This window comes from Gopherus evgoodei, chromosome 9 (assembly GCF_007399415.2).
Source record: "Gopherus evgoodei ecotype Sinaloan lineage chromosome 9, rGopEvg1_v1.p, whole genome shotgun sequence".
Classification (NCBI taxonomy): Eukaryota; Metazoa; Chordata; order Testudines; family Testudinidae; genus Gopherus; species Gopherus evgoodei.
The window spans coordinates 33,295,502-33,322,053 of NC_044330.1; the positions used below are offsets into that span (position 1 = coordinate 33,295,502).

At 44.9% G+C, this 26,552-nt stretch overlaps 1 protein-coding gene across 5 annotated transcripts in view; it reads left to right on the forward strand.

Annotated features, from left to right (window-relative positions):
- GK5 (glycerol kinase 5) overlaps positions 1-25,553 on the forward strand; it is a 95,830-nt gene extending 70,277 nt beyond the window's left edge. For 2 of the 5 annotated variants that reach the window (XM_030575886.1, XM_030575887.1), the window contains exons 13-15: positions 5,787-5,846; positions 10,425-10,558; positions 11,818-13,276. In XM_030575886.1, coding sequence (XP_030431746.1) covers positions 5,787-5,846; positions 10,425-10,558; positions 11,818-11,972 — 349 coding nt within the window. In that variant the 3' untranslated portion in view covers positions 11,973-13,276. Of the gene's footprint in view, positions 1-5,786; positions 5,847-10,424; positions 10,559-11,817; positions 13,277-25,371 lie in introns of those variants that run through there. The other 3 variants (XR_004002039.1, XM_030575884.1, XM_030575885.1) reach the window with 3 other exon arrangements.
- The last annotated feature ends 999 nt before the right edge of the window (positions 25,554-26,552 follow it).

Genomic DNA, 26,552 nt, shown 5'->3' on the forward strand with positions numbered 1-26,552 from the left:
CCTCCTCCACTGTGGTAGAATCTGTAAAATTTAATTGTAAATAGTTTATATTTTAGCTTAGGATTTCTAGATAGTATATAGTTTAGTATAGAGTAGAATATCCCCACCCCCACTCCCCAGGTGGAGGGACATCCTCCCTGATCCCAGGACTATGCCCAGGGTCCCAGGATTCAAGAAGTGAGTCTCCTGCCCTCACTCTTCCTCAATCAGCAATGAGCATCACTGGTACCTCTACTGTGTCTGGATGAGACACATATCTCCGTGATGTTTATTATCTGTAAATCCTTCCCACCCAGAACTAGAGAGGCCCAAGAGCTCTAGCTGAGAAAGTCCCTGATGGAGGAGGCTCTGTCTGACTCAAGCCCGCGAGACCCCCTGTACTAGCTGACTAGCAGTTCTCCTCCAACACAAGCCTGGGCAGAAGGATTGATCCCCCATAACAGACTGTCCAGAAGAAACTTGTTTCCTTCCCAAGCCAGTCCAGGTTGGGTGAGATGTCGCATATGGACGGAACCAGCTCCAGTGAAGACTCCTAGGCTGCAGGATAAGGCCCAGAAAAACAAGGATCTGCTGGTAACTGTGGTAACCAGGGGGCAAAGATAAACTCTCTCCAGTCCCTTCTCTGAGAGCATGTCCGGATTCATCATTGTGAATACAAATACCATCAGGCCACATCAGACAAACCAGAATCTTTGAGTGTCGGTTGGAACTCCTCAGACTCTGGGCTCTAGGGAGACCTTTGTAACACCAGAGGACATCTTCCTTCCCTATATGCAGTCTCCACTTCTTCTGGCCCTGCTCTCCTAAGAGATGCCTTTATCCCAGGGGAGGAACCGTTACCGTTATCTCAGGAGAGATCCCATCTCCATCCATCAGGCAGGAGCACCTTGGTACCAACCAATGGAACCATCCTTGGAATCGGAGGAGATAGCTGCATCAGTATCTCTGCAAAGGCACAGGACCCCTGACAGACAAGGCATTATTACCCCTCCAGTTATGACCTCCTCAGGGACATCTGGCATTGATTCCCGTGGGAGCTACCATTAAAGTTTTCCCAGTGGTAGCGGTCCAGATGAGATGTCAGAGATATAAAGTATTTCCATACCTGGACGACTGGCTCCTGGTAGACTGATCTCTCCAAGAAGTCATATCCAGCAACAGAGTTTCTTCAGAGCCTCCTTGCCACCTTAGGTGTTTGTCACCTGCAAGGACAATACATTTTATAGGAGCATGTCCAGACTCAGTCTCTGCGAGAGCTTTCTTCCCTCCAGGCATATTTTATGCGATGAGCAGCCTGATCTTTCTCATCACCTGCAAATCTTGAACTACAGTACATCAGTGTCTCTCCTTGTTAGGCCACATGGCCACATGCACTTACATGACACTTTTCACCAGACTCTACTTGCGGTGTCTATAAGCTTGGCTCCACTCGATTTACTGACCAAATAGGGATCACATCAATTCCAAAGTCACCGTTTCCTCTGGAGTTCTCACCTTCCTTGCTTGGTGATCCAACCTGAACAAAGTCATGGTAGGAACTCCTTTCAGCTCTTCCATACCAACGGCCACCATCATGATAGATGCCTCCCTCACAGGTAGGGACACACACTTGGACTGCCACAGTGATCAGGGTATCTGGATGCCAGGAGAGTCTAGGCTACATATAAGCTTACTGAAGCTAAGAGTGGTCTGACTGGTATGAAAGGCCTTCTACACACTCACTCCACATACAAATAATGGCAGACAACATCATCACAGTGGTCTGTATAAATAGAGAAGAATGAAATCTTGTCCCCTCTGCCTGGAAGCGATCAGACTTTGGAACTGGTGTATGAGAGGTCATCACTGTATAGGCCACATACCTCCTGGCTGTTCAGAGCTCCCTGGCAGACAGATTAAGCAGAAGCTTCTCTGCAGACCACGAATGGGAGATGCATGACACAGTCCTAACCACCATATTCACACAATAGGGACTCTGCTAGGGGACATTTTTGCATCCCAGACAAACAGAAAGCTTCCCATGTATTGCCCCAGAGAAGCCAGAGGCCAAGACACTCAAGGTGATACTCTCCAGAACAGACAGCCTCAGATACACATTTCCTCCCATCCCCCTATGACTACAAGTCATAGGCATGACAGAGCCATCATCATCCTCCTAGCACCATACCGTCCCAAACAATTCTGGTTCACAGAGCTCCTGACAATCTCCACATGTCCCCTTATCAGGATCTGTGCATTTCAAGGTCTCCTAATTCAGTACGGGGAAAAAAATCAAGCACCTCAACCTGAGCTCACTCCACCTCACAGCCTGGTGTTTGGATGGACGTTAGAGATAGAACACTCAGCATCTGCCTCTGTTTAGGAAATTCTGACCCAAAGCAGGAGGGATTCTACTAGACTCTGCTACCTAGCTAAATGGCAGAGATTTTTGGCCTGGGTGCATTGCCACCAGCATTTACTTGATACTGTGGGCATTCCAGTTATCCTAGACTAGCTCCTCTTCTTAAAGATCGCAGGCTTAGCCCTCAGTTCACTAAGGGTACACCTAACAGCAATTAGTGCCTTCTCCCACTGGTGGAAGGTTGTTCTATCTTCATACCCCTGATCACAGTTTGATTTATGAAGGACTTGATCAGGACCTTCTCCCTGGTCACTAAACCTACACCTCAATGGGACCTTAGCTTTGTCCTTTAAACACTCTCGGGCCCACCCTTCAACCATTGGCGACATGTGCCATGACCCGCCGGCCCATTAAGGTGACATTCTTTAGTAGTCATTACTTTGGTGAAAAGGGTCAGTGAGCTGTGAACCATGATGTCAGACCCTGCTTATACAGAATTTTACAAGAAGATTTCCCTTAGATTACACCCTAAATTCCTTGCCAAGGTTTTGTCTGAGTTCCACGTCAATCAGTACACTTATCTGTATTCTTTCCAAAACCTCATGCTTGTTCCGAGAAGAGATTTCACTCTCTTGATGTCAGGCATACTCTGGCATTCTACCTGCAGAGAACAAAACCCGTTAGAAAATCAAGACTCTTTGTTGTCTTGTCAGATCATCATTATTGGCGATCTCGCAATTCAAGGATGATCTCTACCACAGATTTACATATGGGTCCTGAGATGACTTGGAAGTCCAATCCTGGAAGCACAGATCTGCCCACAGTAGACATTTTTCTAGTGGGTCAGCTACCTGCTGGTAGAAAGATTTTGTTTGTTTTTCCTTCCTTCTCTCTCTCTCTTTTCAGCTTCAAAGGCAAGATGCTTTTCCTTAAAGTGGACCACTGCCTGACGGAGGATGTGGCACCATTGAGATCAGTTGGTGGCTTGCTCCTCCCAGCTTGTGATATCCACATAATTTTTCTTGAGATACGCTTTCTATGTGTCTTTGTAGCTTTTCTTCTGATCACCACATGATCTCTGACCATGTGTGACCTGAGAGTAGAGCATTTGTTTCGGTAAGCGAGAGTTTGGTATCCACACACAAAGTCCAGCCCAGCAGAGTTGGTGCATGAGGATCATTGCTTCAATGCTGGTGACATTGGCTTCAGTGAGGATGCTGGCATTAGTGCTGCAATCTTCCCACTTGATGCGAAGAATCTTCTGAAGGCATCATTGGTGGTCCTCTGCAAACTCTTGAGGTGGTGTCGATGGGTCACCTAAGTTTCGGATCCATAAAGGAGTAGCCATCTTGGTGTCTTGGTAGGTCACGGTCCATGAAAATGTGTCAGAACAATTTCCCAAAGGAAGCACTCGCAAACTGGATCCTGTGCTGGATCTCCCTGTCAATATTTGCATTTTGAGAAAGCTGGCTACAGATGTAGCAGAAGTGCTTGACTGTCTCCAAAGTCTGTTCCTCGATGATGATTTGTAGTAGGTCAAGTGTAAGGCCTGAAGCAGGTTTATGGAGCACTTTATTCATCTTAATATTGAGTGAGAGTTGTAGGTGTTGGCAAGCTTGTGCAAAAAAAAAAATCAGTGTGGATCCAAGGTCAGCCTCAGTGTGCATGAGGATGGCACAGTCATCAGCATATTGAAGATCAGTAATGGACACTCTGTGAACTTTATACTTTTGAATGGAGACATCGAAGATGAAAAAGCTGCCCATCTATTCTATTGAAAGTCAGCTCCACTGAGGAGGTAATCTTTAACGAGGACCAAAATGACTGCTACATAGATGGAGAACAGAATTGGGGCGATAATGCATCCTTGCCTAACTCCAGTTTTGATGACAAAAGGGTCTGTCTCCAGGCCATTATAGAGAACAGTGGCAGTCATCTGATCATGAAAAAGCCTTAGGATCTTAGTAAATTTTGGAGGGCAGCCAAATCTGGCCAGCAACTTCCACAGAGCTTCATGATTGACTGAGTCCAGAGCCTTTGTCAAATTGATGAAGGCCATGTAAAAATCCTGATTTTGCTGGTAAGGATGCTCCACAAACTTTTTCTTCACATCTGGTATAATAAGAAGATTCTGTGAGACCTGAGAATGCCAACATTGTTAAAATCTTTAAGAAAGGAGATAAGTTGGAGTGTGGAAACTATCAAGGCATTGCCTTGCTATCTACAGCAGGGAAGTTTCTTGCCTGTATCCTCTTGTCTGATTACTTCCCCTTGCTGAGAAAATATTGCTGGAATCTCAGTGCAGTTTTAGACCATCCCACAGGACAACCGACATGATTTTCACTGCCCACCAAATCCAAGAAAAGTCTCAGGAGCCTTGGCAGAACGGTCGCAGGGATAAGCTGTATCCTCTGAGGATTTCTAAATGGGTTTCAGGATGCATCTTGCAGTGCTACAGAAATAGCAATTTCCCCCTCCTGAGCATATCACCACAAGGGCACTGCAGGATATCTTCAGAGGAGCGACTTGGAATTCCATCCATACTTTCACGTCAGACTATGCTCTAACTCAAGCAGCAAAGGTGGATGCAGCCGTAGATCTGCAGTACTAAAACTGCTGCCAGTTTCCTTGGACCCTCCTCAAGTCAGAACGCTGCTTGACAGTCACCCATGTGTAGAATATACCATAGGGACCATCCCTCAAAGAACAAATGGAGATTACTTACTGTAAGTGGAGGGTCTTCGAAAAGTGTTTTCTGTCAGTATTTCACTACCCACCCTCCATCCCCTCTGCTTCAGATTTGTTTGGATTGTTGTAAGAAGAGAAAATGGAGGGGTGTTAACCAGCACTGCCTCTTATACCCTTGGTCGGGAGCATGAGGAGAGTTACTGTATACATGCGGGTCAGTGGACACTGAAGAAATTCTGGACTCAGGTGCATGGTGTGCATGCATACCTAGGTGTGGAATATATGCATCTCAAAGAAACTCAAGTTACAGTAAGTAACCTCCCTTTTGTAGCTTTGACGGTCTCCCTTTAAAGAGCAGCTGGTGCTGGGTTTTTTTGCTGAAGCTATGGTTAATGTTTTTTTCTATTTCCAGTTCTTAAGGTTTTATGTTGCATCCACCTGCTCTAACTTACCTTAAATAAACTGTAAGCACTTTGGGGCAGGAACCATATCTCCTTATACAGTGCCTAGCACAGTTGGTCCTGATCCTGATGGGCCACCTGACTACTATCATAATGGTGTATAACAGAAACCAGTCTCCGTTTATTTTTTAATCATTCAGTCCATGCTGGGAACTTGTCAATTGTCGAAGGCAATTTTGACAAAACTGCTGTCACATTTTGTCATATAATCTCCTTGCATACTGTATAGATATTGAACAGCTTTTAGAATACACATTATGTATAAATACATTAATTTCTATAAATTTTTTTTAAAGAAACAAACAGCTGTATGATACCATTGTGAAAGAGGTGCGGGTTCCACTTACAAATATTCGGTATGTTTGTATTATTTTTAATATCACAAATCATAAATTTTGTTTGGTGTTTGTGAGTTCAAGTAAAACACACATGCTCTAGAACTTTGTTATTCAGTTTGTCTTTCTGTGAACATTCCATTAGGGCTATTATTCAATTCCTGGTAAGTGTAGCGTTCCTGTTGACGTAACTTCAAAAGTGATATGGATTCTAAATCTGCATTGTTGAGTATGAGTTGGTGTTGAACTTTCACTCAGAGGTTTACTTTAATAGAAGTCAGAACAAATTTTGTTCTATTAATTTTCTCTGCAGTATTCACGGGGTCCGGGTAGTGACACCTGTAACTGGGGTTGCCTGACAATTTCCATCATAAGATCCTTTTTTGAGTTTCTTATAATTTTGCCTAATTGTAACCATTTTAGCTGAAATTTTCCATGCTGGCTATCTGCCTCAGACTAAATTTTTCAGCAAAAAATTTTGTAACTTCTGAGCATGAGGTTAGGAGAAAATACTTTGCTTTGGTCATGTTAAAAATTCTTTCATAGAGAAACTGTATTACAGCAGTTCCCAAACTGGGGGTCAGGTTATGATGCTTGGGGGACACGGTTCTGGTCTGTAGTGGCATCCTCCACACAGCATGACCTCACACATACCATACATATTACCCCATTTCAAGTAATTAATTTCCTTCCAGGACTCCAGATAGCATGGAGGAAGCCATTTGGAAGAGCAAAATGGCATCTTTTATACAGCATGACCTCACAAGCACCATGTGCATCAGGTCAAGACACGTGGAGGACACCATTTTGCTTGTCAGAATGGCTTCCTTCATGCTGTCTGGGGTTCTAGAAGGAAATAGTTAATTAAAATGGGGTTGTGCTGGCAAAAAGTTTGGGAACCCCTCCAGTAGGACCTCTTCGCTTTGGAGCAGGAGTTGAAATTTGGCAAGGGGATCATTCTTGTGTCAGAGATGTGCCTTTTGCAATCTCCAGGAAAATTTGTCCAAATTTGTCCAGGTTGTGAGCCTTTGAAAACCTCATTTCACACGTGCTCAGTAGAAACTGGTTAATGTTTGGTAACAAATTTACCAAAGAATCCATCTGTATTGGGCCTACTCTATCCTAAGGCTCTGAAGGATGAGTAGAACTTTCTGTGAAATTGCTCCTTTCAGCAGCCAGGGGCCATTGTTGTGCTGCACCCAGGAACTGAGAGCAGGGAGAGATTCTCTTCTGTGTTCTCAGTGGTCTCTCTGTAGGCACCCAAGCAGCAAGGAGGAGGAAACAGCATGAGCAGCTGGGTCTGTGGGGTGGTGAAAGGGGACATGGCAGTGGGGTAACAGTGTTGAGGTATGATGGGGATTGGGATGAGGAGCTGGGGTGTGTGTGTGGGGAGAGACATGGACAAGGACAGGCCAGATGAGCCAGGAGAAAAAGAGTTAAGGTTTGGCAGGAGATGGGACAGAAGGATCTGTAACCACGACAGTATACTTCCCTCAGATCCTGAAATAGAGCCCAGAATTTCTGTCTCCACATTTCTCTGCTGTCAGCCAACAGCTGTGAAACCCATTGAGAAAATGTTTGCCTCATCTCCCTCTAAAAGCTGCTCAAATAGAGCATGACAACCTACTGCTGCTGCTCAAATGGCAGAGATCTGTGCTGTGGCTATGAAGAATGTAATTCTGCTGATGAATCATATTGTTCCTCATGTTGGAATTTCTTTTATTTTCATTTTTTACTTTTTTAAAAACCTAGGAAATTACAGAAAAACCCTACATTAGAAAAACATTATGATTGCAAAGTCAGGCACTCACAATTTAGGAAATGCCATGCAACAGGGAGTTTTGAGGACTAGTTGGACTAGTGGTTGGAGTGCTTTTCTTGCTCCCCACTTCTGTGGCATAGGTGTGTCAGTCTTTAAGGCAAGAGGATTGTGAGACTTGGACCTTCCCACTCTACCAGCTCCCAGCCTAGGGCTCTGTGTAAGTCAGTCCCTTAGTAGGGGACCTCCCAGCGGGAAGTCTGTGTCCACTGCCCTGGGCTACTTTCTACTGCTGCCACTTGAGTTTGGTGCATGGCCCCTATAATTCAAGTTCTTGTGGTGGCTTGTCTCTAGTAATGGCCCCTTATGAACCCTAGACAACATCCTACTACAGTCCCAGCTTCCTCTGGGTAAGGCAGCCTTAAGTTCCGTGGGGTCAGAACCCCCACCCCCAGGTCTCTGTGCTTCAGTCACCCAGGTTCCTCTTAGGCCCAGGTGCTCCTAGTCCTCTTTCTCCATCTCATTTGGCCAGGAATACAGTGTTTGGTTCCTGGTGGCTGCCTTGGGTGGCAAGCTAGTGATCCTTCCCTCAAGTAGGGAAGCAGCTTGCTCCTGCCTCTTTGCAAGTCAGCCGCAGAGTGAGCCAGGCTCCCTCCTTTTTTCTCCCCTTCCAGCCTGGCATTGGCTGCAGGTGTAACAGGGTGGGGCTAGCTGGACCCAAAGGCTCTTTTTAACCCTTTCCATGCTGGTGGGCAGTTTCTCTGCTTTACTATCTGCCATAATTAAGGTTGCCTGTATAACCTTAATTCACCCCCTCTTGTGTGTATATATTATGATAGTCTTTAATTACACAATTTTACTATTTTCTCAATAGCAGCTCTGCTTCATTCACTAAGTGAGATGATAATTCAATATTTTTACCTGCTCGTTGTGTGTGGCCTCAGCACACCATTCAAACCTACACTGAATACAAAGTTATTAAATCCCTCCTGGGTGTTTCTGTGATGCTCTCACCATAATATCTGATGTACTTCACAAACAAGAATGAATTTGTTTGACAGCACCTCTGTGAGAATAGATGGTAGTATTATCACCATTTTATGGATGAGAAACTGAGGGTTTGTCTACACCAGAAAATGAATTTTTACGTTGCTATACCAACATGATAATACTGTTGTTGCTACTCTTGTAAACACTTATTTGGAATAACTGACTGCTTTTTGGGTTTCCTTTTTGAAGCAGCATACGCTAAACTGAAAAAAGGCTGCAATTATTCCAAATAAGAGTGTCCACAAGAGTAATTGTATAGCAGTATAATTATACTGGTATACTAATGCCTGTTAATTTCCCTGTGTAAATATTTTCCAGAATTGGTAGCATTTTTATAGCATATTGTATGTTTAAAGCACAGTTCATCGACTTAAGTTGCAGATCTGAGTGCTCACCTGGCTCCCATGTGTCTCATATTGGACGCCCAGAAAATGAGGAATGCAGTTAGTGGGCAACCAACAACATTTAGGTGACTTGTCCATCATCACATAGTAACTCCAGCCCTGCACAGCTTCTATGTATGACCATATGGATAGCGCAGGGGTAGAATCCAGTTCTCCAGTGCAGCATTCAGCTGCCTTAACCAGGATACCATCTTTTCTCTTCCTGCAGCCACCTGCCTCATTCATTACACATCTTCCAACTTCTGCAACAAATGAGGCAGAAGTCCTGCAGACAATAGCAACTTAAAAAAGGTCTTTTAATGGGAAGTATTGGGCAACCTTAACTATAAGTGTCAATAATAGGAAAGTGGCTAAGCAATTGGCAGTATGGCAGTCTAGTGGTATAGTAATTCATTGTGTGACAGTGTCGGTAATTGTTTATAGTTTAATTATTTGTTCCCTGGTGCTCCTGGAGGAAGGAATGCCTTGTAACTCTAGTAACTCTCTTCAGCTAATACAGGGTCAATGTTCATAAATGCCTGTTTTCCTTGGCTGGAAAGCAAGGTCTCAGGGCTTGTCTTTGGTAGGGGCTAACTTGGCACCGCTGCGATCAATGCAGCGGTATCAGTTTAGCAGGTGAAGATGCAGTAAGTCGATGGGAGAGCGCTCTCCCATCAGTTTCAGTACTCCACCTCAACGAATGGCCAAAACTATATCACTAGCAGATCATCTTCTATTGACATAGTGTGGTGTAGACACTGCTGTAAGTCGAGCTAAGCTACGTTGACTTAAGTTACGTAACTAGCATAACTTAGATCAACTTACCTCATTATTGTAGACAACGCCTATGATACGAAGGCATTTAGGAGAAAGTAAAGAGAGGAGATGGAGAGATTGCAGCCTACTTCTTATGCTTCTACAGAAGGCAGCAACTGTGAATGAATAGGCTAGAACACCAATAAAGAATCACTAATTACAAGAAAATGTACCTCTCTAGCTCTTTGAACATAAACTGAATTTACTGAACTTCCTAAAGGATATTCTTGAATGTTCTGTGATTCAGGCTACAGCATGTAAAAGCCATGTTCTACCATAAGTCTTAACATTTCAATCAGGATTATAATTGTACTGTTTTAGGAGGCTGAAATCAAAGTTGTGTTAAAATCTTAAAAATACAAGTTGCTTTTTCAAATTATTTTTTTCAGACTTCAAAGGCTGTATTTTTTTTCCCCAAGAGGACTTATCCTGGCCTCAAAATATGTACCTGTAACTCTGCTCACACATAAAATGGACAATGTAGTAGACAGATTTCTGTATCTGTATGCAAACCCAGAAGTTGTTTCTGAACATTTGATGCTAAATATTTTTATTAAATTCAACCTTTTACCTTTGTTTGCTCCCACACAGCACTGATGGAGGTGTCAGTAACAATAGTTTTATCATGCAGATGACTTCTGACTTAATTAATAAGAAGATAGACAAGCCTGTAAACACAGATATGTCTTGTCTTGGAGCTGCTTTTCTAGCAGGTCTTGCTTTAGGTATGTGTATTCTTTGAAAAACTTTCCATCTAAATATTTGCTGACTTTTTTTCTCATTATAATGCATACGGTTCAAGACTACGAATAGATCAGCAGAACTTGTACATGACTTTGTCATTCTTTAATTTTTGATAATAAATTGTCCCTAAATATTCAGTTAACCAGTTTCACTGTCATTGTGGAAATCCAAGATAAAATTGTGCTTTTCATTCGTACATCTGTGTGTGATGGAACAGAGGGGAGAGAGGATGGGGCAAAATATATAAAACCAGTTTAATGGGACAGTGCATCTTACACAAATTAATGCCCTGGTCTTGCAAACACTTATGTATTTGGTTAATTTATGCACATGAGTAGTCCCAATGATGTCAGTTTAAATTATACAGTACATGTATGTTTTCAGGATTACAATCTAAATGTGTAAAATAAGTTTAGAAAATCCTCTTTTGTTCTTCAGATTTTGACAGTAATAATCAAAAGGGATAGTATAAAGTGAATTGACTGTTAGAAAAAATTCAGCTCTAATAAAGTAGGATCAATCTATTTAATTAAGCAGGCTCCAATGATAACCAAAATGTGTCTATTAAGCAATGGTCTTTATTAATGGAGGTCCATAGGAATATATTTTGTTGATGGCTGTTTGTGTTATTAAATGGCTTTTAAAATGTGCCTAGTACAAAACATTACAATATTTTAAAATCATATATTAAGGTGAGACTTATTCTGCAGATAAAACAGAGTAAGGAAACAGCCTGAAGTAGACAAAGGGCCCTTCAGTATATAATTTATAGGTGTGAACTGTTTGTTTGCATATTTTACATAGTCTTGTAGGCAACATGAAGTATGATTTGCCATTTATCTATTCTTTTAAGTAAGAAAGCAGGAAAATGACCAGTGTTGCCCTTGGTTCCCCTGGTCCCTCCTAATTGAGAGGCCACCCATGGCTGAGGCCTATTGTCCCCTTGCTCATTTTCCTAATCTTGACAGAACATAAATGAACATTGATGTACTAAATCTGTTCCTTGGAAACCATCACAGTTAAGTAGATACACTCTCAGCATTTCAGTTAAATGGATTCTATTGGAATTGTTTCAGAATGTAAAATATTCACCTACTTTATAAAGAAAGTTACTGGGATGAATTAGGAAAATCCTGATTATCTTCACCATGCTCCTAAGTGTAATTATTGTTCAATTGTATGGATTTGTTCCCAACACAATATTTGCAGTTAAGCTTTAGGATTAACTTTGTACTTACAGGGTTTTGGACTGACAAAGAACAACTAAAGAAACTGAGGCGAACTGAAATTGTTTTTGAGCCTCAAAGGGACTCTGGAGAATACAAACTTGCCATGGATAATTGGACAAAAGCAGTACAACGTTCCTTGAATTGGTACAACCAGACATCATACTAATGGAAGAATTCGTTTTTTTAAAATGACCGTATTAATGAAACCTTCAAATTTATAGAATAATAAAAATTAAATCAACACTTTTTTAATGGAGTTTACACATCCTCCCTACTTCTGTTAGATTACTTACTACTGCATTTTGACCCATCATATCCTCCTTGCTATACCTGTTGATCAGCTGCAGCACCCATGTCCCTTTGGTGATGTGAGGATCCACAAGAATCTTGAATGCCACTGCCATTTGTGGAGTATAAGATGACTGATGGTCTGTGGGGACTAAGGACGCTTATCCCAGTTATGGTGAGCAAAGGTGGGGAGATGTGGCAAAAGATGCTTCTTGTTTGCCTTGTCAAATGGAGATTTGATTACTATAATTTGCTCTGCATTGGAATACACTTTGAGATCACTTACAAACTTAACCCAATGCAGAATTTAGCTGTCTTTCTTATTGTCAGGGAATTTTCCATGAAGGGTTCTCTACTTTGGAACTCAGTTCCCTTCCTTTGGCTTGAAAAAGCCTGCATTTCTTAACCTTCAGGGCATGCTGCAAGGCAACTCTATTTCAATGGGCATTTCTTGGATGAACAAGGTGATTGCATGTGGGATTTTATCACTTATGGTGGACTTCATTTAATATGGGTACTTTATGTATGGATATGTGTTGCTGACTGTGAGCTAATATGTTACATGTTAATTGACTAGACAGAATCTATATTTGTAACCAGTTTTTTGTGCATGGTGTGTGTTGGTTTGTACAGTACCTAGAGCTTAGGCACTATATTAAGTCTAAATATAAATATGGTGGATCAGTACTACATGAAATCATTTCATTTCATGATTTTTATAGCCAACAGTTTTTCTCTGATATGCTGCTCAACAAATCTTTAATTTTGTAATAAAAGTCGGTGATATTGTACTGTTGTTAATTAATACAAATAGCAGTTAAAAGCAATTACATACTGTATCCTATTTTTTTAAAGTATGTATTAATGTTTTCTAAGCCATCATTATTAAATTATATTGTGCTAAAGCAGAGCCAAACATACTTTGTTTTTGAAGACATACTTTAGTGTTACTCTTTTAAAAAATGGAATACAAATTATAATGCATATAACATAGTTACAGTTTATAGCAGCATCTAGCTATCACTAAGAGTCTTTAATAATTTTCATTATACCCCCTTTTTGTCAGGAGTCGCTCAGCTGCAAAATGTATTCCAATCTTAACACTCTTTAAAAAATTAAAACTTTTTAGCTCTTGATCTATGTGGACTACTTGCTTTTAGCTTCTTTTAAGAATAGATTTTTAACATACTGAGGATTCAAATGAATAAAATTTGCATTGAGATACTTCAAACAAAGATTATTAGTATGACTCTGGTCTCAAATTTATCTATTTTATTTTTTGTCAGAAATATGTATCCATAACAAATTGCTATGCCTGTATATTAATAATATACCTCTACCCCGATATAACGCGGTCCTCGGGAGCCAAAAAATCTTACCGCGTTATACGTGAAACCATGTTATATTGGGGTAGCGGCGCCAAGGCTCCCATGGTGATTTAAAGGGCCCAGGGCTCCAGCTGCTGTGGGGAGCCCTGAGCCCTATAAATCTCTGCCCGAGTCCCGCTGCTGGATATAACATGGTAAAGCAGCTCTGCCCCTCAGAGCGCTGCTTTACCATGTTATATCCGAATTTGTGTTATATCGGGTCAGTTATATTGGGGTAGAGGTGTATAAGAAGATTGTGGGTTTGGAGTTAACTTCAAACTTTCCAAGTCCACCCCCTTTTCCAGACTGTTTTCTTTGGAGTTCATTTCATTAATTTATGTTAGTTTTACTTCAGTTCCAGCAGTGAAGACTTTGTACTAGCTCATCTACATCAACCTCTATTTGAAAATGCTAGGCTTTTCACACACTCCTTACTGTTTACTGAATTTTAGATTCCTCCTTAGGCATAGGTTTTTCTTTAGTTTGAAAAGCTTATGTAATTTCTACTTTTTTTTTATCAATCGGGCATCTTCAGTCATAAAGCACAAATGGCAAATATTTCCAGTCTATACTTATATTTTATCTGTACTTATATTTTAACTTGGTATGCCATATTCAAGTTTATGAATATTTTACTGGCCCACATGATTCAGATATGAGGATTGAAAACCCGGGTGACAATCCTTCTGCTAGGATAATGGCCACCTAAGAGTCCTGACTTGACGAGAGCCATCAAGGATGGAGAAGTGTTGAAAGAGACTGGGTTCAGGTACTTGCAGATATATATAAAAAAAATGACTGGTGGTTCTTTGAGTGATTACTCGTGTCCATTCCATTGTAGGTGTGTGTGCTCACCACATGCACCAATGCCGGAAGTTTTTCCCTTAATGGTATCTGTAGGGGACCAGCTCTGGTGCCCTCTGGAGTGGCGTGTGTATACCGTGGTATAAGGAGCACTGCTAGCTTCCCCTCCCCTCAGTTCCTTCTTACCGCCAGTGATGGTGCTGGAACGTTCTCTTGTCTCAGCAAGCTTCTCTCTCAATTGCTCATTGTGAAATTTTTTGCTGTATATAGTTGTTAAAAGTTGTTAGTTCCCTTAGCGTAGTTAGTGTTAGTTCGAAGTCCTCGATGGGATTTAGCCTACGCATGAGGCATGAGTCCCTGCTCCTTGGTCTTCAAACCCTGTGACTGCTGCCAAAAAAATATGCCTGTCAGTGACCCCCAAAGTAGCTGTCTTTGGTGCTTGGGGGAAACTCATCTGAGTGACAAGTGTTGCATTTGTAAGAGTTTTAAACCTCGGACCAAGAAGGAGAGGGACGTTCGTCTTCAAGCGCTCCTTATGGAGTTGGCACTTGCACCGGCATCAAAGACATCCAGATTGGATTCCTCTCCTAGCGCGGAGCGCGCTTCCAGCACCGTCCACAGGCCGTCATTGATCCACCTCCGTGGTACCGGTTAGAAAGCAAAGAAGGGCTGAGCGGGAACCTTCTTCATCCCATAAAGGAAAGGAGAGTGCTGGAGGAGAGCAAAGACCCACGAGGGGTGGCTCTTTGCATCTGGACGGAGGTCAGGCCCCAACTCCTACCAAGCAGACTAGTCCACTTCAGGACACACCCGCCACCCTGGAGAGCAGCATAGGCATTCAGCACCTGGCGATGCTGTCTACACAAGAGGCACTACAGGCCACTAAGTATATCCTGTCCCTACCAGTGCCATCCACGCCGGTTACAGCGGTACCCCATTCCAGGGGCAAACCCACCTTGGGACCCTTCCAACAGTCCCCATCAGTGTGGCACCGCTTCTCACCTCAAGGAGTGTCCCACCAGTGCTCACCTGTGCAGAGCCACTATGCCTCGGGCATGGATCAGCCCGCCCATCCAAGTTCCCAGGGTCAGTCCCCAGACTAGAAGAGGCGATCGCACACACTGGCAGATATGTGCCTGTCGCTGCAGCCCCGGTGCCACGAGCACCCCAGCCGCTCTCCGAGTGTGCAGCACCGCTTCGGCAATTCAAGATGCAGGTCTCAGGAGCCCCATTACTGGTCACTGGAGAGCTGGTATGGATCGCTACGGGCACGCCAACGTTCCCCAGCATGAAGACCTACTCAACAGACTGGCACCGCTTGCTGAGTGTTAGGTGTAGATAGCTGGGTTCCCATTGCCAATCCGCTGAACACTGCCACCGATCTCTGGTGACATCGAAATTACCATATGAAGATAGAGTTCTCCCTTAAAGGAAAACTATAGATTTTTGTACCTAGGATAGATATATAAATATATACCAGAACTCAAATTTTTAGATTAAAAAATACTTATCACTTTTACTATCTCCTAACTCTGAATGGGGCTAGCATGTATCTCTTCAACTCCAAGAGCAGCCTATATTGATACTGCATCTTTCAAAGGTAAGTACTGTTTCCATTAAAACAGGGTTAAGTTTATAAAATTAAGAAACTTTAGAAGCAATGGTAAATAGAAGTTTTAAAGTTGAAAGAAACTGGCCCTACAAGTGTAAACAGGAAGCAAGTTCCACAGGGATATAACAAAGCTATCAACAGACCTTCCAGGTATATCAGCTTTTAACTTTACCCACCGAATAACCTGCCAGTTCTGACACCTGAGGATTTTGTGGCATCTGTGATATTAAAAGCCCCATTAGTGCCAAAAAACCGTAACCAATAACTGCCATGAAGTATGTATAGCATTGTAAAATTATTATGAAATATGAGGTAGAGACAGTGTAGGAATCTTACAGCAGTATTGATGTATACAATCAGCTAACAAAAAAGGGGGCGGAGGGTGGTTGTTGCACTTGCAAATACTGTATTCTCTACACAGAGCACCCAGAAACAAAGAAGAGTCAAATCTTGGCAGGGAGGGAGATTTCAGCCTGGTGCTATTTTAGAGATGGTAGAAAGATGTTAATATAACACAAATATTTGAGTTCTCTTTCAGAGTGCGATGGAGTATACAAACTCCACATTAGGCAACAAGGGGTTAAAAAACTATCCAGCCAGTTGTGCCGCACCACACCTGTAGGAAATGCACCAACTGGAGGAGGAGTTAAAAGGCAGGGGAGCAGTTCATTTGGTGGCAGCCCAGGGAAGAACGCAGACCTGCAGCAGGCAGCTCCAGGGAAGAAATGCTGAGGGAAGGCAAAATCTCTCCCTAAACAGCTGCCTAAAGGTCCCTCCCTGATGGAAGGGAGGATCTGCTGTAGAGACAGCCTGAGAGGAAAGCATTCCCCTTTCTTTCTCATATGAACTTTCAACTTGGTTAATCCCCTTTTATTTGTTTGAACTACCCCAGCAGGGAAAAGCCCTTGGACTAAGCTGGCTCAAGAGGATGGGCCATACCACCAGAGGATGCAGTTTCTGCTTGAGAGAGAAAGGAGAGCAACCTTGCTACAACAGATGCCAGAAGGGTCATTTTTAGTGAGCAGACATCCCTCGCACCGCCTAAACCAAGATAGTGACTTTGGGACAGTCACAGGGGGCAGAGGTGATAGGAAGTTGCTCAAGTTGGGCTTAAGCAGCCCTGGCTGTCAAAGCACTGATAGCGCTCAAAGGGCTCTGGGTCAGAGCCCAGTGAAGTGAGAGGGCCTAAGCTTCCCTATCAACAACCTGCCTGCACATCATGACCCTAAACCCCTAACTGCTAGGTGATACTCCTCTACCACCGTCATCAAGAGAGGACCATCACACACATCAATAATTCATTATTGAATAAAAGAGCACTTCCTTTTCTCCCCTAGAAGATCTGAAATTGGGCAGCAGGAGACAGATGTGAGGCTGGGGAAAAACTAAGCAAAGGTTAAATGTAACTGGCCTCTGGCAACTTACAACGCCAGTACTTGAAATTAGACAAAGGTTTCTAACCATTAGAGTGAAGTTCTGGAACAGCCTTCTAAGGGGAGTAGTGGGGGCAAAAGACATATCTGGCTTCAAGACTAAGCTTGATAAGTTTATGGAGGGGATGGTATGATGGGATAGCCTAATTTTGGCAATTAATTGATCTTTGATTATTAGCAGGTAAATAGGCCCAATGGTCTGTGATGGGATGTTATATGGGTGTGGGATCTGAGTTACTACAGAGAATTCTTTCCTGGGTGTCTGGCTGGTGAGTCTTGCCCACATGCTCAGGGTTTAACTGATTGCCGTATTTGGGGTCGGGAAGGAATTTTCCTCCAGGGAAGATTGGCAGAGGCCCTGGAAGTTTTTCGCCTTCCTCTGCAGCATGGGAGTTGGAGTATTCTCTGTGCCTTGAGGTCTTTAAACCATGATTTGAGGACTTCAATAACTCAGACATAGGTTAGGGGTTTGTTACAGGAGTGGGTGGGTGAGATTCTGTGGCCTGCATTGTGCAGGAGGTCAGACTAGATGACCATAATGGTCCCTTCTGACCTTAAGTCTATGAATCTATGAACTCATTGTCACTCTGCCGCTTGCCCACTGGGGTCAGCTAACATACCCAGGCCTCGACAGCCCTACCATGGTTGCCGGAAGTACAACGGTCAGGGTCGGACCAGCCCGTAGCCGAGGAGGGGCAACTCCCCACCAGTGCTGGAGACTGAGGAGGCACCGGCCATGGCACCGGTGCAGCAGGGACAGTGGCCTCCCAAATGGCTGTATTGGAACCTGAGGGGGATGCTGGTGCTTCGTCATGCCGGTCCAATACTCCCAACCCTCCCTTGCCTCATCAGACAAGCCATCCATGGCACTGCAGTCAGAATGCAGTACCAATGCAGAGGACGGTGTGGTGTATTGCACCCCGGCACCAAGGAAACCCTCCCCACAAAGGAAGTGGACGACACCCTCCTGCAGGAGGTACAGTCTTCGTCATCATCCCCAGACGAGGCGGTCACAGGGCCATCCCACCCTAGCAGTCTCGCGGATGTCTTTAAGGAGCACCAGACCCTCTGTGAGCATTTACACCCCTGGTAGTAGGGCAGCGCGGCCTAACGGCCAGAGTCTATAGAATTGCCCCTGGCTGCAGGGCAGCACAGCCTAATGGCCAGAGTCTATAGAATTGCCCCTGGCTGCAGGGCAGTACGGCCTAATAGCCAGAGTCTCTCCCACTCTGCCAGGCCCTGGCCCTAATGGCGATGTAGGACCTTGCTACTGGCTCAGCGGGGGGAGGGAGGGGCTAGCGAAACACGCTGAGACTTACTGGGGGCAAGATACCAGTCTGTCACCCCCCCCCCCGGTTGCTTCCTACCAGCTTGAGAGTTGGGGTCTCCTTAAACGGGTGGCGGAAAACCTTGGCCTGAAAATGAGGTCGCTGAAGAGGCTGACTACCTCTTCAACGTCATCTCAGCCACCCCCTAAGCATGGGTCATATTGGATGTCCACCCAGGGATCCTCAAGATTGCTACAATGATTTGGCTCTCTCCCTCCTCTATTCCACTGACTTCCAAGAAGATGGAAAAGAAATATTATGTCCCTGCAAAGGGCTTTGAGTATTTGTCGGCATCACTGGTTGTCTCCACAGTTAACGAAAGGGACAGGTTAGCGGAACACCGAAGAATAAAGACGCTAAGAGATTGGACTTGTTTGGTCAAAAGGTTTATTTGATGGCCAGCTTGCAGTTCGGAGTGTCTAATCACCAGGCCCTGCTGGGACGTTATACCGTCAACCTGTGGGACTCCTTTAATCATTTCACGGGATCATGCGAAAGAGTTCACTGCGTTAGTGAGCGAAGGCACAGCAGTGGCCAGGGGAGTCCTCCAGATGACCTGGCATGCTACGGACTTGACAGCCAGGTTGCGTCAGCAGTGGCCATGAGGTGTAGCTTGTGGTTGCAAGGCTTCTGGGCTATCCCCTGAAATGCAGGCCACAATCCAGGACCTCCCCTTCAAGGGTACAGGGCTTTTTTTCAAGCTAACTGACTCAAGGCCCCATAGGCTTAAGGACTCCCAAGTCACCCTCCACTTCTTGAGCCGGCATACTCCTCAGCAGTCTAGGAAGCCTTCCATCCTCCACTCTTGCCTCCTCTGCCACAGTCCAGGTCCTGGGGGCTTCCAGGTCAGGCTACAGGAGGAAAGACAAGGGTAGGGTGCCTAAGAGATGTTGTTCATCGTCTTCCTGCCCAGCAGTGCAGCCTGACCCTCCCAAAAATCAGGGAGGCCAAAAGCAGACATTTTGAGGGTGCACCTGAGGACGATGGCTCCAGCCAGTGTACCAGATCTATCCTCCTCCTTTCTCAATCACCTCTACGCTTTCCAGTCAATGTGGTCCCGTATAGCAACAGACTGCTGGGTGTTCGATACAGTTTCTTCGGGTTACACCCTGCAATTTTATAGGTGACCAGCCTTCCCATCCCCCTCCCTCTTCAGGGACCCTTCTCACAAGCAACTCCTTGTTCAGGAGGTCGAAAACCTCCTGCGCCTTGGGACAGTGGAAGAGGTTCCTCGGAACATGGAAGGCAGAGGATTCTACTCCCACCGCTTCCTAATTCTGAAGGCAAAAGGGTGCCATAGACCTATCCTGGACCTGTGTCGCCTCAAAAAGTCTCTGAAAAAGTCGAAGTTTTGCATGGTCTCCCTGGCCTCTATCATTCCCTCTCTTGATCTGGATGACTGGCATACCACCCTCAATTTAAAGGATGCATACTTCCATATTTCCATTTTCCAAGGGCATTGGCACTGCCTCTGTTTCAGTCGGGCCAGGACCATTTCCAATTCATGGCAATGCCCTTTGGCCTCTCGTCGGCCCCAAGAGTGTTCACAAAGTGTCTAGCGCCAGTGGCCACTTCCCTGCGATGTCTAGGAGTCCAAATTTACTTATACCTCGACAACTGGTTGATAAGGAGTCGGTCCCCAGATCTGGTACGGAAGCATCTCAGTCTGGTCTGTTCCACCTGCTGTGACCTAGGGCTGATAATAAATAAGAAGTCAACCCTAACACCAGTGCAGTGCATTGATTTTATTGGGTGCAGTTCTCGACTCTTTCTTGAGCAGAGCCTTCCTCCCCGAGACTTGGTTCCAAGCTATGGGAGACCTCATCTCAGGCCTGCAAGCCCACCTGCTCACCACCATCCACATGTGCCTGTGATTGTTGGGTCACATGGCGGCATGAACTTATGTGTCTGGCACGCACAACTCTGCCCAAGACTCCTACAGATGTGGGTGGCATCAGTCTATGTCCCCATCTGGCACCACGTGGACTGGGTGGTCAGGATTCCGGACAGCATACCATCATCTCTCAACTGGTGGCAGGATCCCACATTAGTGCTGGAAGGAGTTCCCTTTGTGGCCTCAGCCTCGTCGCTGACTCAGACTTGGGATGGGGAGCCTACCTGGGCAATCTCAGTACACGATAGTTCTCTGTATATCAGTGTCCGGAAACTCAGGGCAGTCCGACTAGCTTGCCAAGCCGTTTTACCTCATATACAGGGCATAGTGGTTCAGGTTCTGATGAAAACACAGCTACAGTCTTCTATATCAACAGGCAGGGCGGAGACAGGTCATCTGCCCTCTGCCAGGAAACCCTCCGGCTCCGGAACTTCTTTCCGCAGCAAAATATCTACCTTGTAGCCACTCACCTTCCAGGGGCCAAGAACGCTTTGGCAGATCGCCTCAGCAGGACATTCTCATCTCGCCACAAGTGGTCCCTTCGCCCGGAAGTAGTCAGTTCTGTCTTCCAGAAGTTGGAAACTCCCTGGGTGAACCTGTTCACGTCCAGGCAAAACAGAAAATGTCATGTTTTCTGCTCAGTTCGGGGCATAGACAGAGAAGCCTTTGCCTTCCTGCTCCTGTGGTCAGGGGCTCTGATGTACGCCTTCCCTCTGGTGCCTTACTGGCCAGGATCCCCATAAAGATCAAGCAGGACAGGGCGAAGGTCATCCTCATAGCGCCAGCTTGGCCACGCCAGTACTGGGTCAGCACTTTACTGGACCTCTCGGTGGCAACCCAGTTCCAGCTGCTGATAAGGTCGGACCTGTTCCAAAACCACAGCAGTCTTCTGCACACGAACCTGGCAGCGCTGCATCTGATGGCTTGGCTGCTGCATGGCTAAATGCATAGGAGCAGCAGTGTTTGGCCGAGGTTCAGAGAGCCCTGCTGGGAAGTAGAAAGCCCTCCACCAAAGCGACCTACCTGGCCAAGTGAAAGCGGTTCACCTGCCGGATTGTGAATTAAAGGTGTCCGTCCCAAGCAAGCTTTGTTGCAGCTCAATCTACCTCCTGCATCTCAAGCTCCAGGGCTAGTCTCTCTCATCTGTCAAGGTCCATCTAGTGGCCATCTCAGCCTTCCACCTGCTGTTCGAGGGCAGGTTGGTTTTTGCTTAGGATATTACGGCCAGATTCCTTAAGAGTCTGGAGCACCTCTACCCTCACATTAGGGATCTCATGCCTCCATGGGACTTGAATCTGGTGCAATTGCGGCTCACAGACTCCCTTTTGAGCCTTTGGCTTCCTGCTCTCTCCTTTTTCGTTCCTGATAGCAGTGACTTTGGCCTGCCGGGTATCCGAGGTTTGGTTGCTCACCTCAAAACTGCCTTACACAAGGACAAAGGCCAGCTGAGACTGCAGCCGGCCTTCCTTTCCAAGGTAGTCTCTCAGTTTCATTTGAGCCAAGACATTTACTTACCGGTCTTCTTTCTGAAGCTGCATAAGTTGGAGGAGGTGTGCAGGCTGCATGCCCTGGATGTCAGGAGGGCTTTGGCCTTGTACATGGACAAGATCAAGCCATTCCCTAAGTCAATGCAGTTTTGTCTCTGTAGCTGACAAGATAAAAGGTTGCCGCTCAAAGGACTTCCTCTTGGATCGCTGCCTGCACTCGTTTTTGCTATGATCAAACGAAGGTGCCACCCCTGGCGATCATCACCACCCACTCTACCAGGGTGCAGGCCTCTTCAGCAGTCTTTCTGGCCCAAGTGTCTATCCAGGACATCTGTAAAGCAGCCACCTGGTCTGTCCATACGTTTACGTCCCACCATGCACTTACTCAAGGGGCCCGGGATGATGCTGGTTTCGGTTGGGCAGTCCTGCAAGCTGCTAAGCTGTGAACTCCGAGCCTAACTCTGAGGGTACTGCTTGTGAGTCACCTAGCATGCAATGGATATGAGGAAGTACCCAAAGAAGAGAAAACAGTTACTAGCCCAGGGGTAGGCAACCTATGGCATGGGTGCTGAAGATGGCACGTGAGCTAATTTTCAGTGGCACTCACACTGCCCAGGTCCTGGCCACCGGTCCGGGGGTCTCTTCATTTTAATTTAATTTTAAATGAAGCTTTTTAAACATTTTAAAAGCCTTATTTATTTTACATACAACAATAGTTTAGTTATATATTATAGACTTATAGAAAGAGACCTTCTAAAAACATTAAAATGTATTACTGGCACACAAAACCTTAAATTAGAATGAATAAATGAAGATTTGGCACACCACTTCTGAAAGGTTGCCGACCCCTGTACTAGCCTTTCGTAACTGTTGTTCTTTGAGATGTGTTGCTCATGTCCATTCTATTACCCGCTCTCCTACCCTCTGTCAGAGTTGCCAGCAAGAAGGAACTGAGAGGGTGTAGGGCCAGTGGTGCCTGATATACTGCTGCATGAGCATGCCAACTCTGGGGGGCACTGCAGCTGGCCCTATGAATACTACTAAGGCAGAAATCTCTTGACAACTGTACAGGTGAACATACACACACACAAAATAGAATGGATATAAGTAACACATCTCAAAGAACAACAGTTACAAAAAGGTGGGTAACCGTTTTTTTTTCTACCAGCTGAGCAAAAGAAGCCCAGTAGCTTTGTGTTAGGTCTTGTTGTATACATACAAGTTGTACCGCTTTAACTGTACTGGTTAAAAAAAACAGTACAATACCCTCAGTATGCATGCATTACACAGGAGGTATAGCTTAATCACATACGGGAAAGGGAATAACGTATTGCTGCAAGTCACTTTTTATACTGTTCTAACTGCAATCACTCTAGGTGGTATATTGATATAGCTACTTTGGAAAAAATAAACAAACCCACACACTCCCAACCAAAATAGTTATGCAGGCACTAACAGTGGGTGTAGAGCAGCCCTTTGTGACAGGCTCTTATAGTTGCTAGGGGGCAGCCACCTCTGTTTCTGGCTGAGATAGATGTTACACTCCCATGCAGTATCTTTGGAAGCCGTTGTTTTAAATGTATGACTGGTTTATGTATGAATGTGTTCTACTCCATGGGAGAAGGTTACCACAGCTATTCCAGGAACTTTAAACAGTGGAGGTGGGGGGTGATTACCCTGGAGGTTGTAAACAGCTCCAGAAAACCACCACCCCCTCGAGTATTTGCATATACTGATTTAAACTAGGTTTTCCAGAGACTCAAAGAAAGAAGGGGCTTTGGTATAAAAAGCTGAGTTTGAACTGACACGGAGCCTTTGTTTTGATTAAGCAAATGGACAGAGCTCTCTGTCCAAAGGGGGCGGGGGAGGGGTGTCCAGCTGTTGTAGGAGGATTGGAAAGACTTTGGTTTACTTGGGCCCCTAAGACTGATGGGTGATCTCTAGTAAGGTTTTAGCATACACAAGGGAACTTTTGTTGTGGTTATTTTGTTGTTGCTGCTGCTGTTCTATGTTTTCTCAGTCTGCTTCTTTTTGTCCTTAAAATAAATGTACTCTGCTGAGACAGAGCTGTAGGATCACTGGTAAAAACACTGTCAGTGTCCTCAGAGAGAAAGCACAGTCCAGCTGGTAGCCTTTAGGTAGACTGGCTTTCTGGGGCCATCACAGTATAAGGCAAGAGGCTGGATAGACTTAAAACTTCTGTTCAGAGGTGAATGGGAAAAGGGACCCTGCCCAGAAACAGCTAATGGCTGGAGAAAGGGCCTTAACTAGGGCAGGGCAGCAGCTCAGGGCACAGAGCCAGAGGGGATGCAAAAATGGGATGGCATGCAGGACCTGGCCCAGCAGCATCAGCTCCACTCCCCCACAGGATCAGGCCCAGCGGTGTTGGCCAGAGTTCAGGGTGCAGGATCACAGGCCAGGCTGGAGCAGACTCACCCTAGTGCTAGGACCATGGCAGGCAGGCAGGGCTCTGAGTGCACTGCTTGGCTCATACTGAGCATGCTTAGTAACAGCTGCTGTAGCTGCTTCTTTCACTAGGGATTAAAATCTGTTCACAGAGGTTAAAGGAGTTTTGGGCAGATGGCAGAGTCTGCGCAGGGGGCAGAAACTGACTGCCAGTGGGGTCAAACAGCTGGAGGCAGGGGAAGCTGAGGGGCAAAATCAGGAAGAAACAGCAGGAGCCGGGGTTAAGTCCAAGGGTACAGGTGCTGGCAGAGAGCAAAACCCTGGCACAGGGAGGGGCAGAGGAGATAAAAGTGGGGTTAGCTACTGTCTTTGCAAAGATAGAGTAGGGGCAGAGGGACATCTCATTTCTTTCTCACAGGACAGTACATTTCAGCACACGCTTCCCTGGGGCTGTGTCCTTAAAGGCACAAGGTGTCGTCTTGACATGGCAGCTCTTCTCTGTCTGATATAACGTGCTGAGGTGATAAAGGAGACTTGATTCAGTGAAATATTTTACATACATCCCCAAAAACTCACAAATTTTGTTTAAAAGAATCTCTTGTGAGTTAATTTGTCTGCATAAAGTCTTTCCTAGCAGTTTGCAAATTTGTCTTATCTGCAGCTGTGATTCACTGAATCACCTAATTGTTTACTTTTTTAAATGTTATTTTTATTACGCTCATTACTCTTAACACTTAATCATTTACCTTTAACATTGTGCAGATGGATGTCATTGTGCTATTTAATTTATATTTTATAGCAAATAATCATTAAAAATATTTATAAGTAAATATTTGCTAGTAGTTTTACCAGACATCTGTATTTTTAGTATAGCGCATCCTATGTTTTTACTGTGATTTTTAATATGGAATTTTAAATTCTAAATTTTCTTTCTTTCTTTTTATAGCACAAGTATATTCTGCTGGATCATGTGGCTTCCAGTCTGACTGATTTTCTGGCCTGGTATCAAAACGTCTTAATTTTCACTTGATCCTCCAATGGCGATTGCCTTTCTGAACTGTTATTTTGCCTTTCAATCAAGCTCTTAGTGCTTTTTCGCATGTCACTATTTGTGTGTAGAACTTGGTTCCCAAATATTCACTATGGGCAGTACGCTATCTCATATTAAATCCTTCTCAAAGGCAAAAATCTAGTGTAATTTTGACTAAACATAAGAACGGCGATATTGGGTCAGACCAAAGGTCCACCTAGCCCAGTAACCTGTCTTCCAACAGTGGCCAGTGCCACGTGCTTCGTTCTGAGTGTGGTGCACCATGGTTATGTGTCAACCATCTGCCACAATTTGCTACCTCTCACCTGTGTCATCCACTGGTCTAGGCGTAGCAAATTGTGATGGATGGTTGATGCCCTGTGCTACCTTTCACCTTTCCCATCTTCTGGTCCAGGGGTAGGAAATTGTGACAGATGTACCCATCCATCAAAATGTGTTATCCCTTGGCCAATGAGAATGGAAGTAGCAAATTGTGACAGTACAGAAAAACATCCATAGGTGTAACTGGTAGAAAAATCTGTCTAGTGGTTTTTGATATTATGTCCTTGCTCTTGGCAGGAGACAATAATGTTCAAACTGTGGGGGGCATCCCCTTAGTGAGGTACCCCCTCCAGTTTGAAAACCTCTGTGCTAGGAGGAGGGATAGCTCAGTGGTTTGAGCATTAGCCTGCTAAACCCAGGGTTATGAGTTCAATCCTTAAGAGGGACATTGAGGGAGCTGGGGCAAAAATTTGTCTGGGGATTAGTCCTGCTTTGCACAGGGGGTTGGACTAGATGACCTTCTGAGGTCCCTTCCAACACTGATAGTCTATAAATGGAAGGCAGAAATCTGGGGTGGCTGTGACCTTGTATGTCACCCCACTCATCACCTTGAGGGGGCACAAATATGCTTGCTAGCCCCATGTGCTAAAATGCTTAATTACAGCTCTGGCTGGAGACATGACCGGCAAGGGGAATATTAACCTGAAATGGTGATTCTGATCACAATGGAGCCTGTATCATGGACTGAAGAGCTAAGGCAATACTCCTGGTGTGTGTCTAGAAAGTTGGCCTACAGCCCAACACCTAGTCAGATT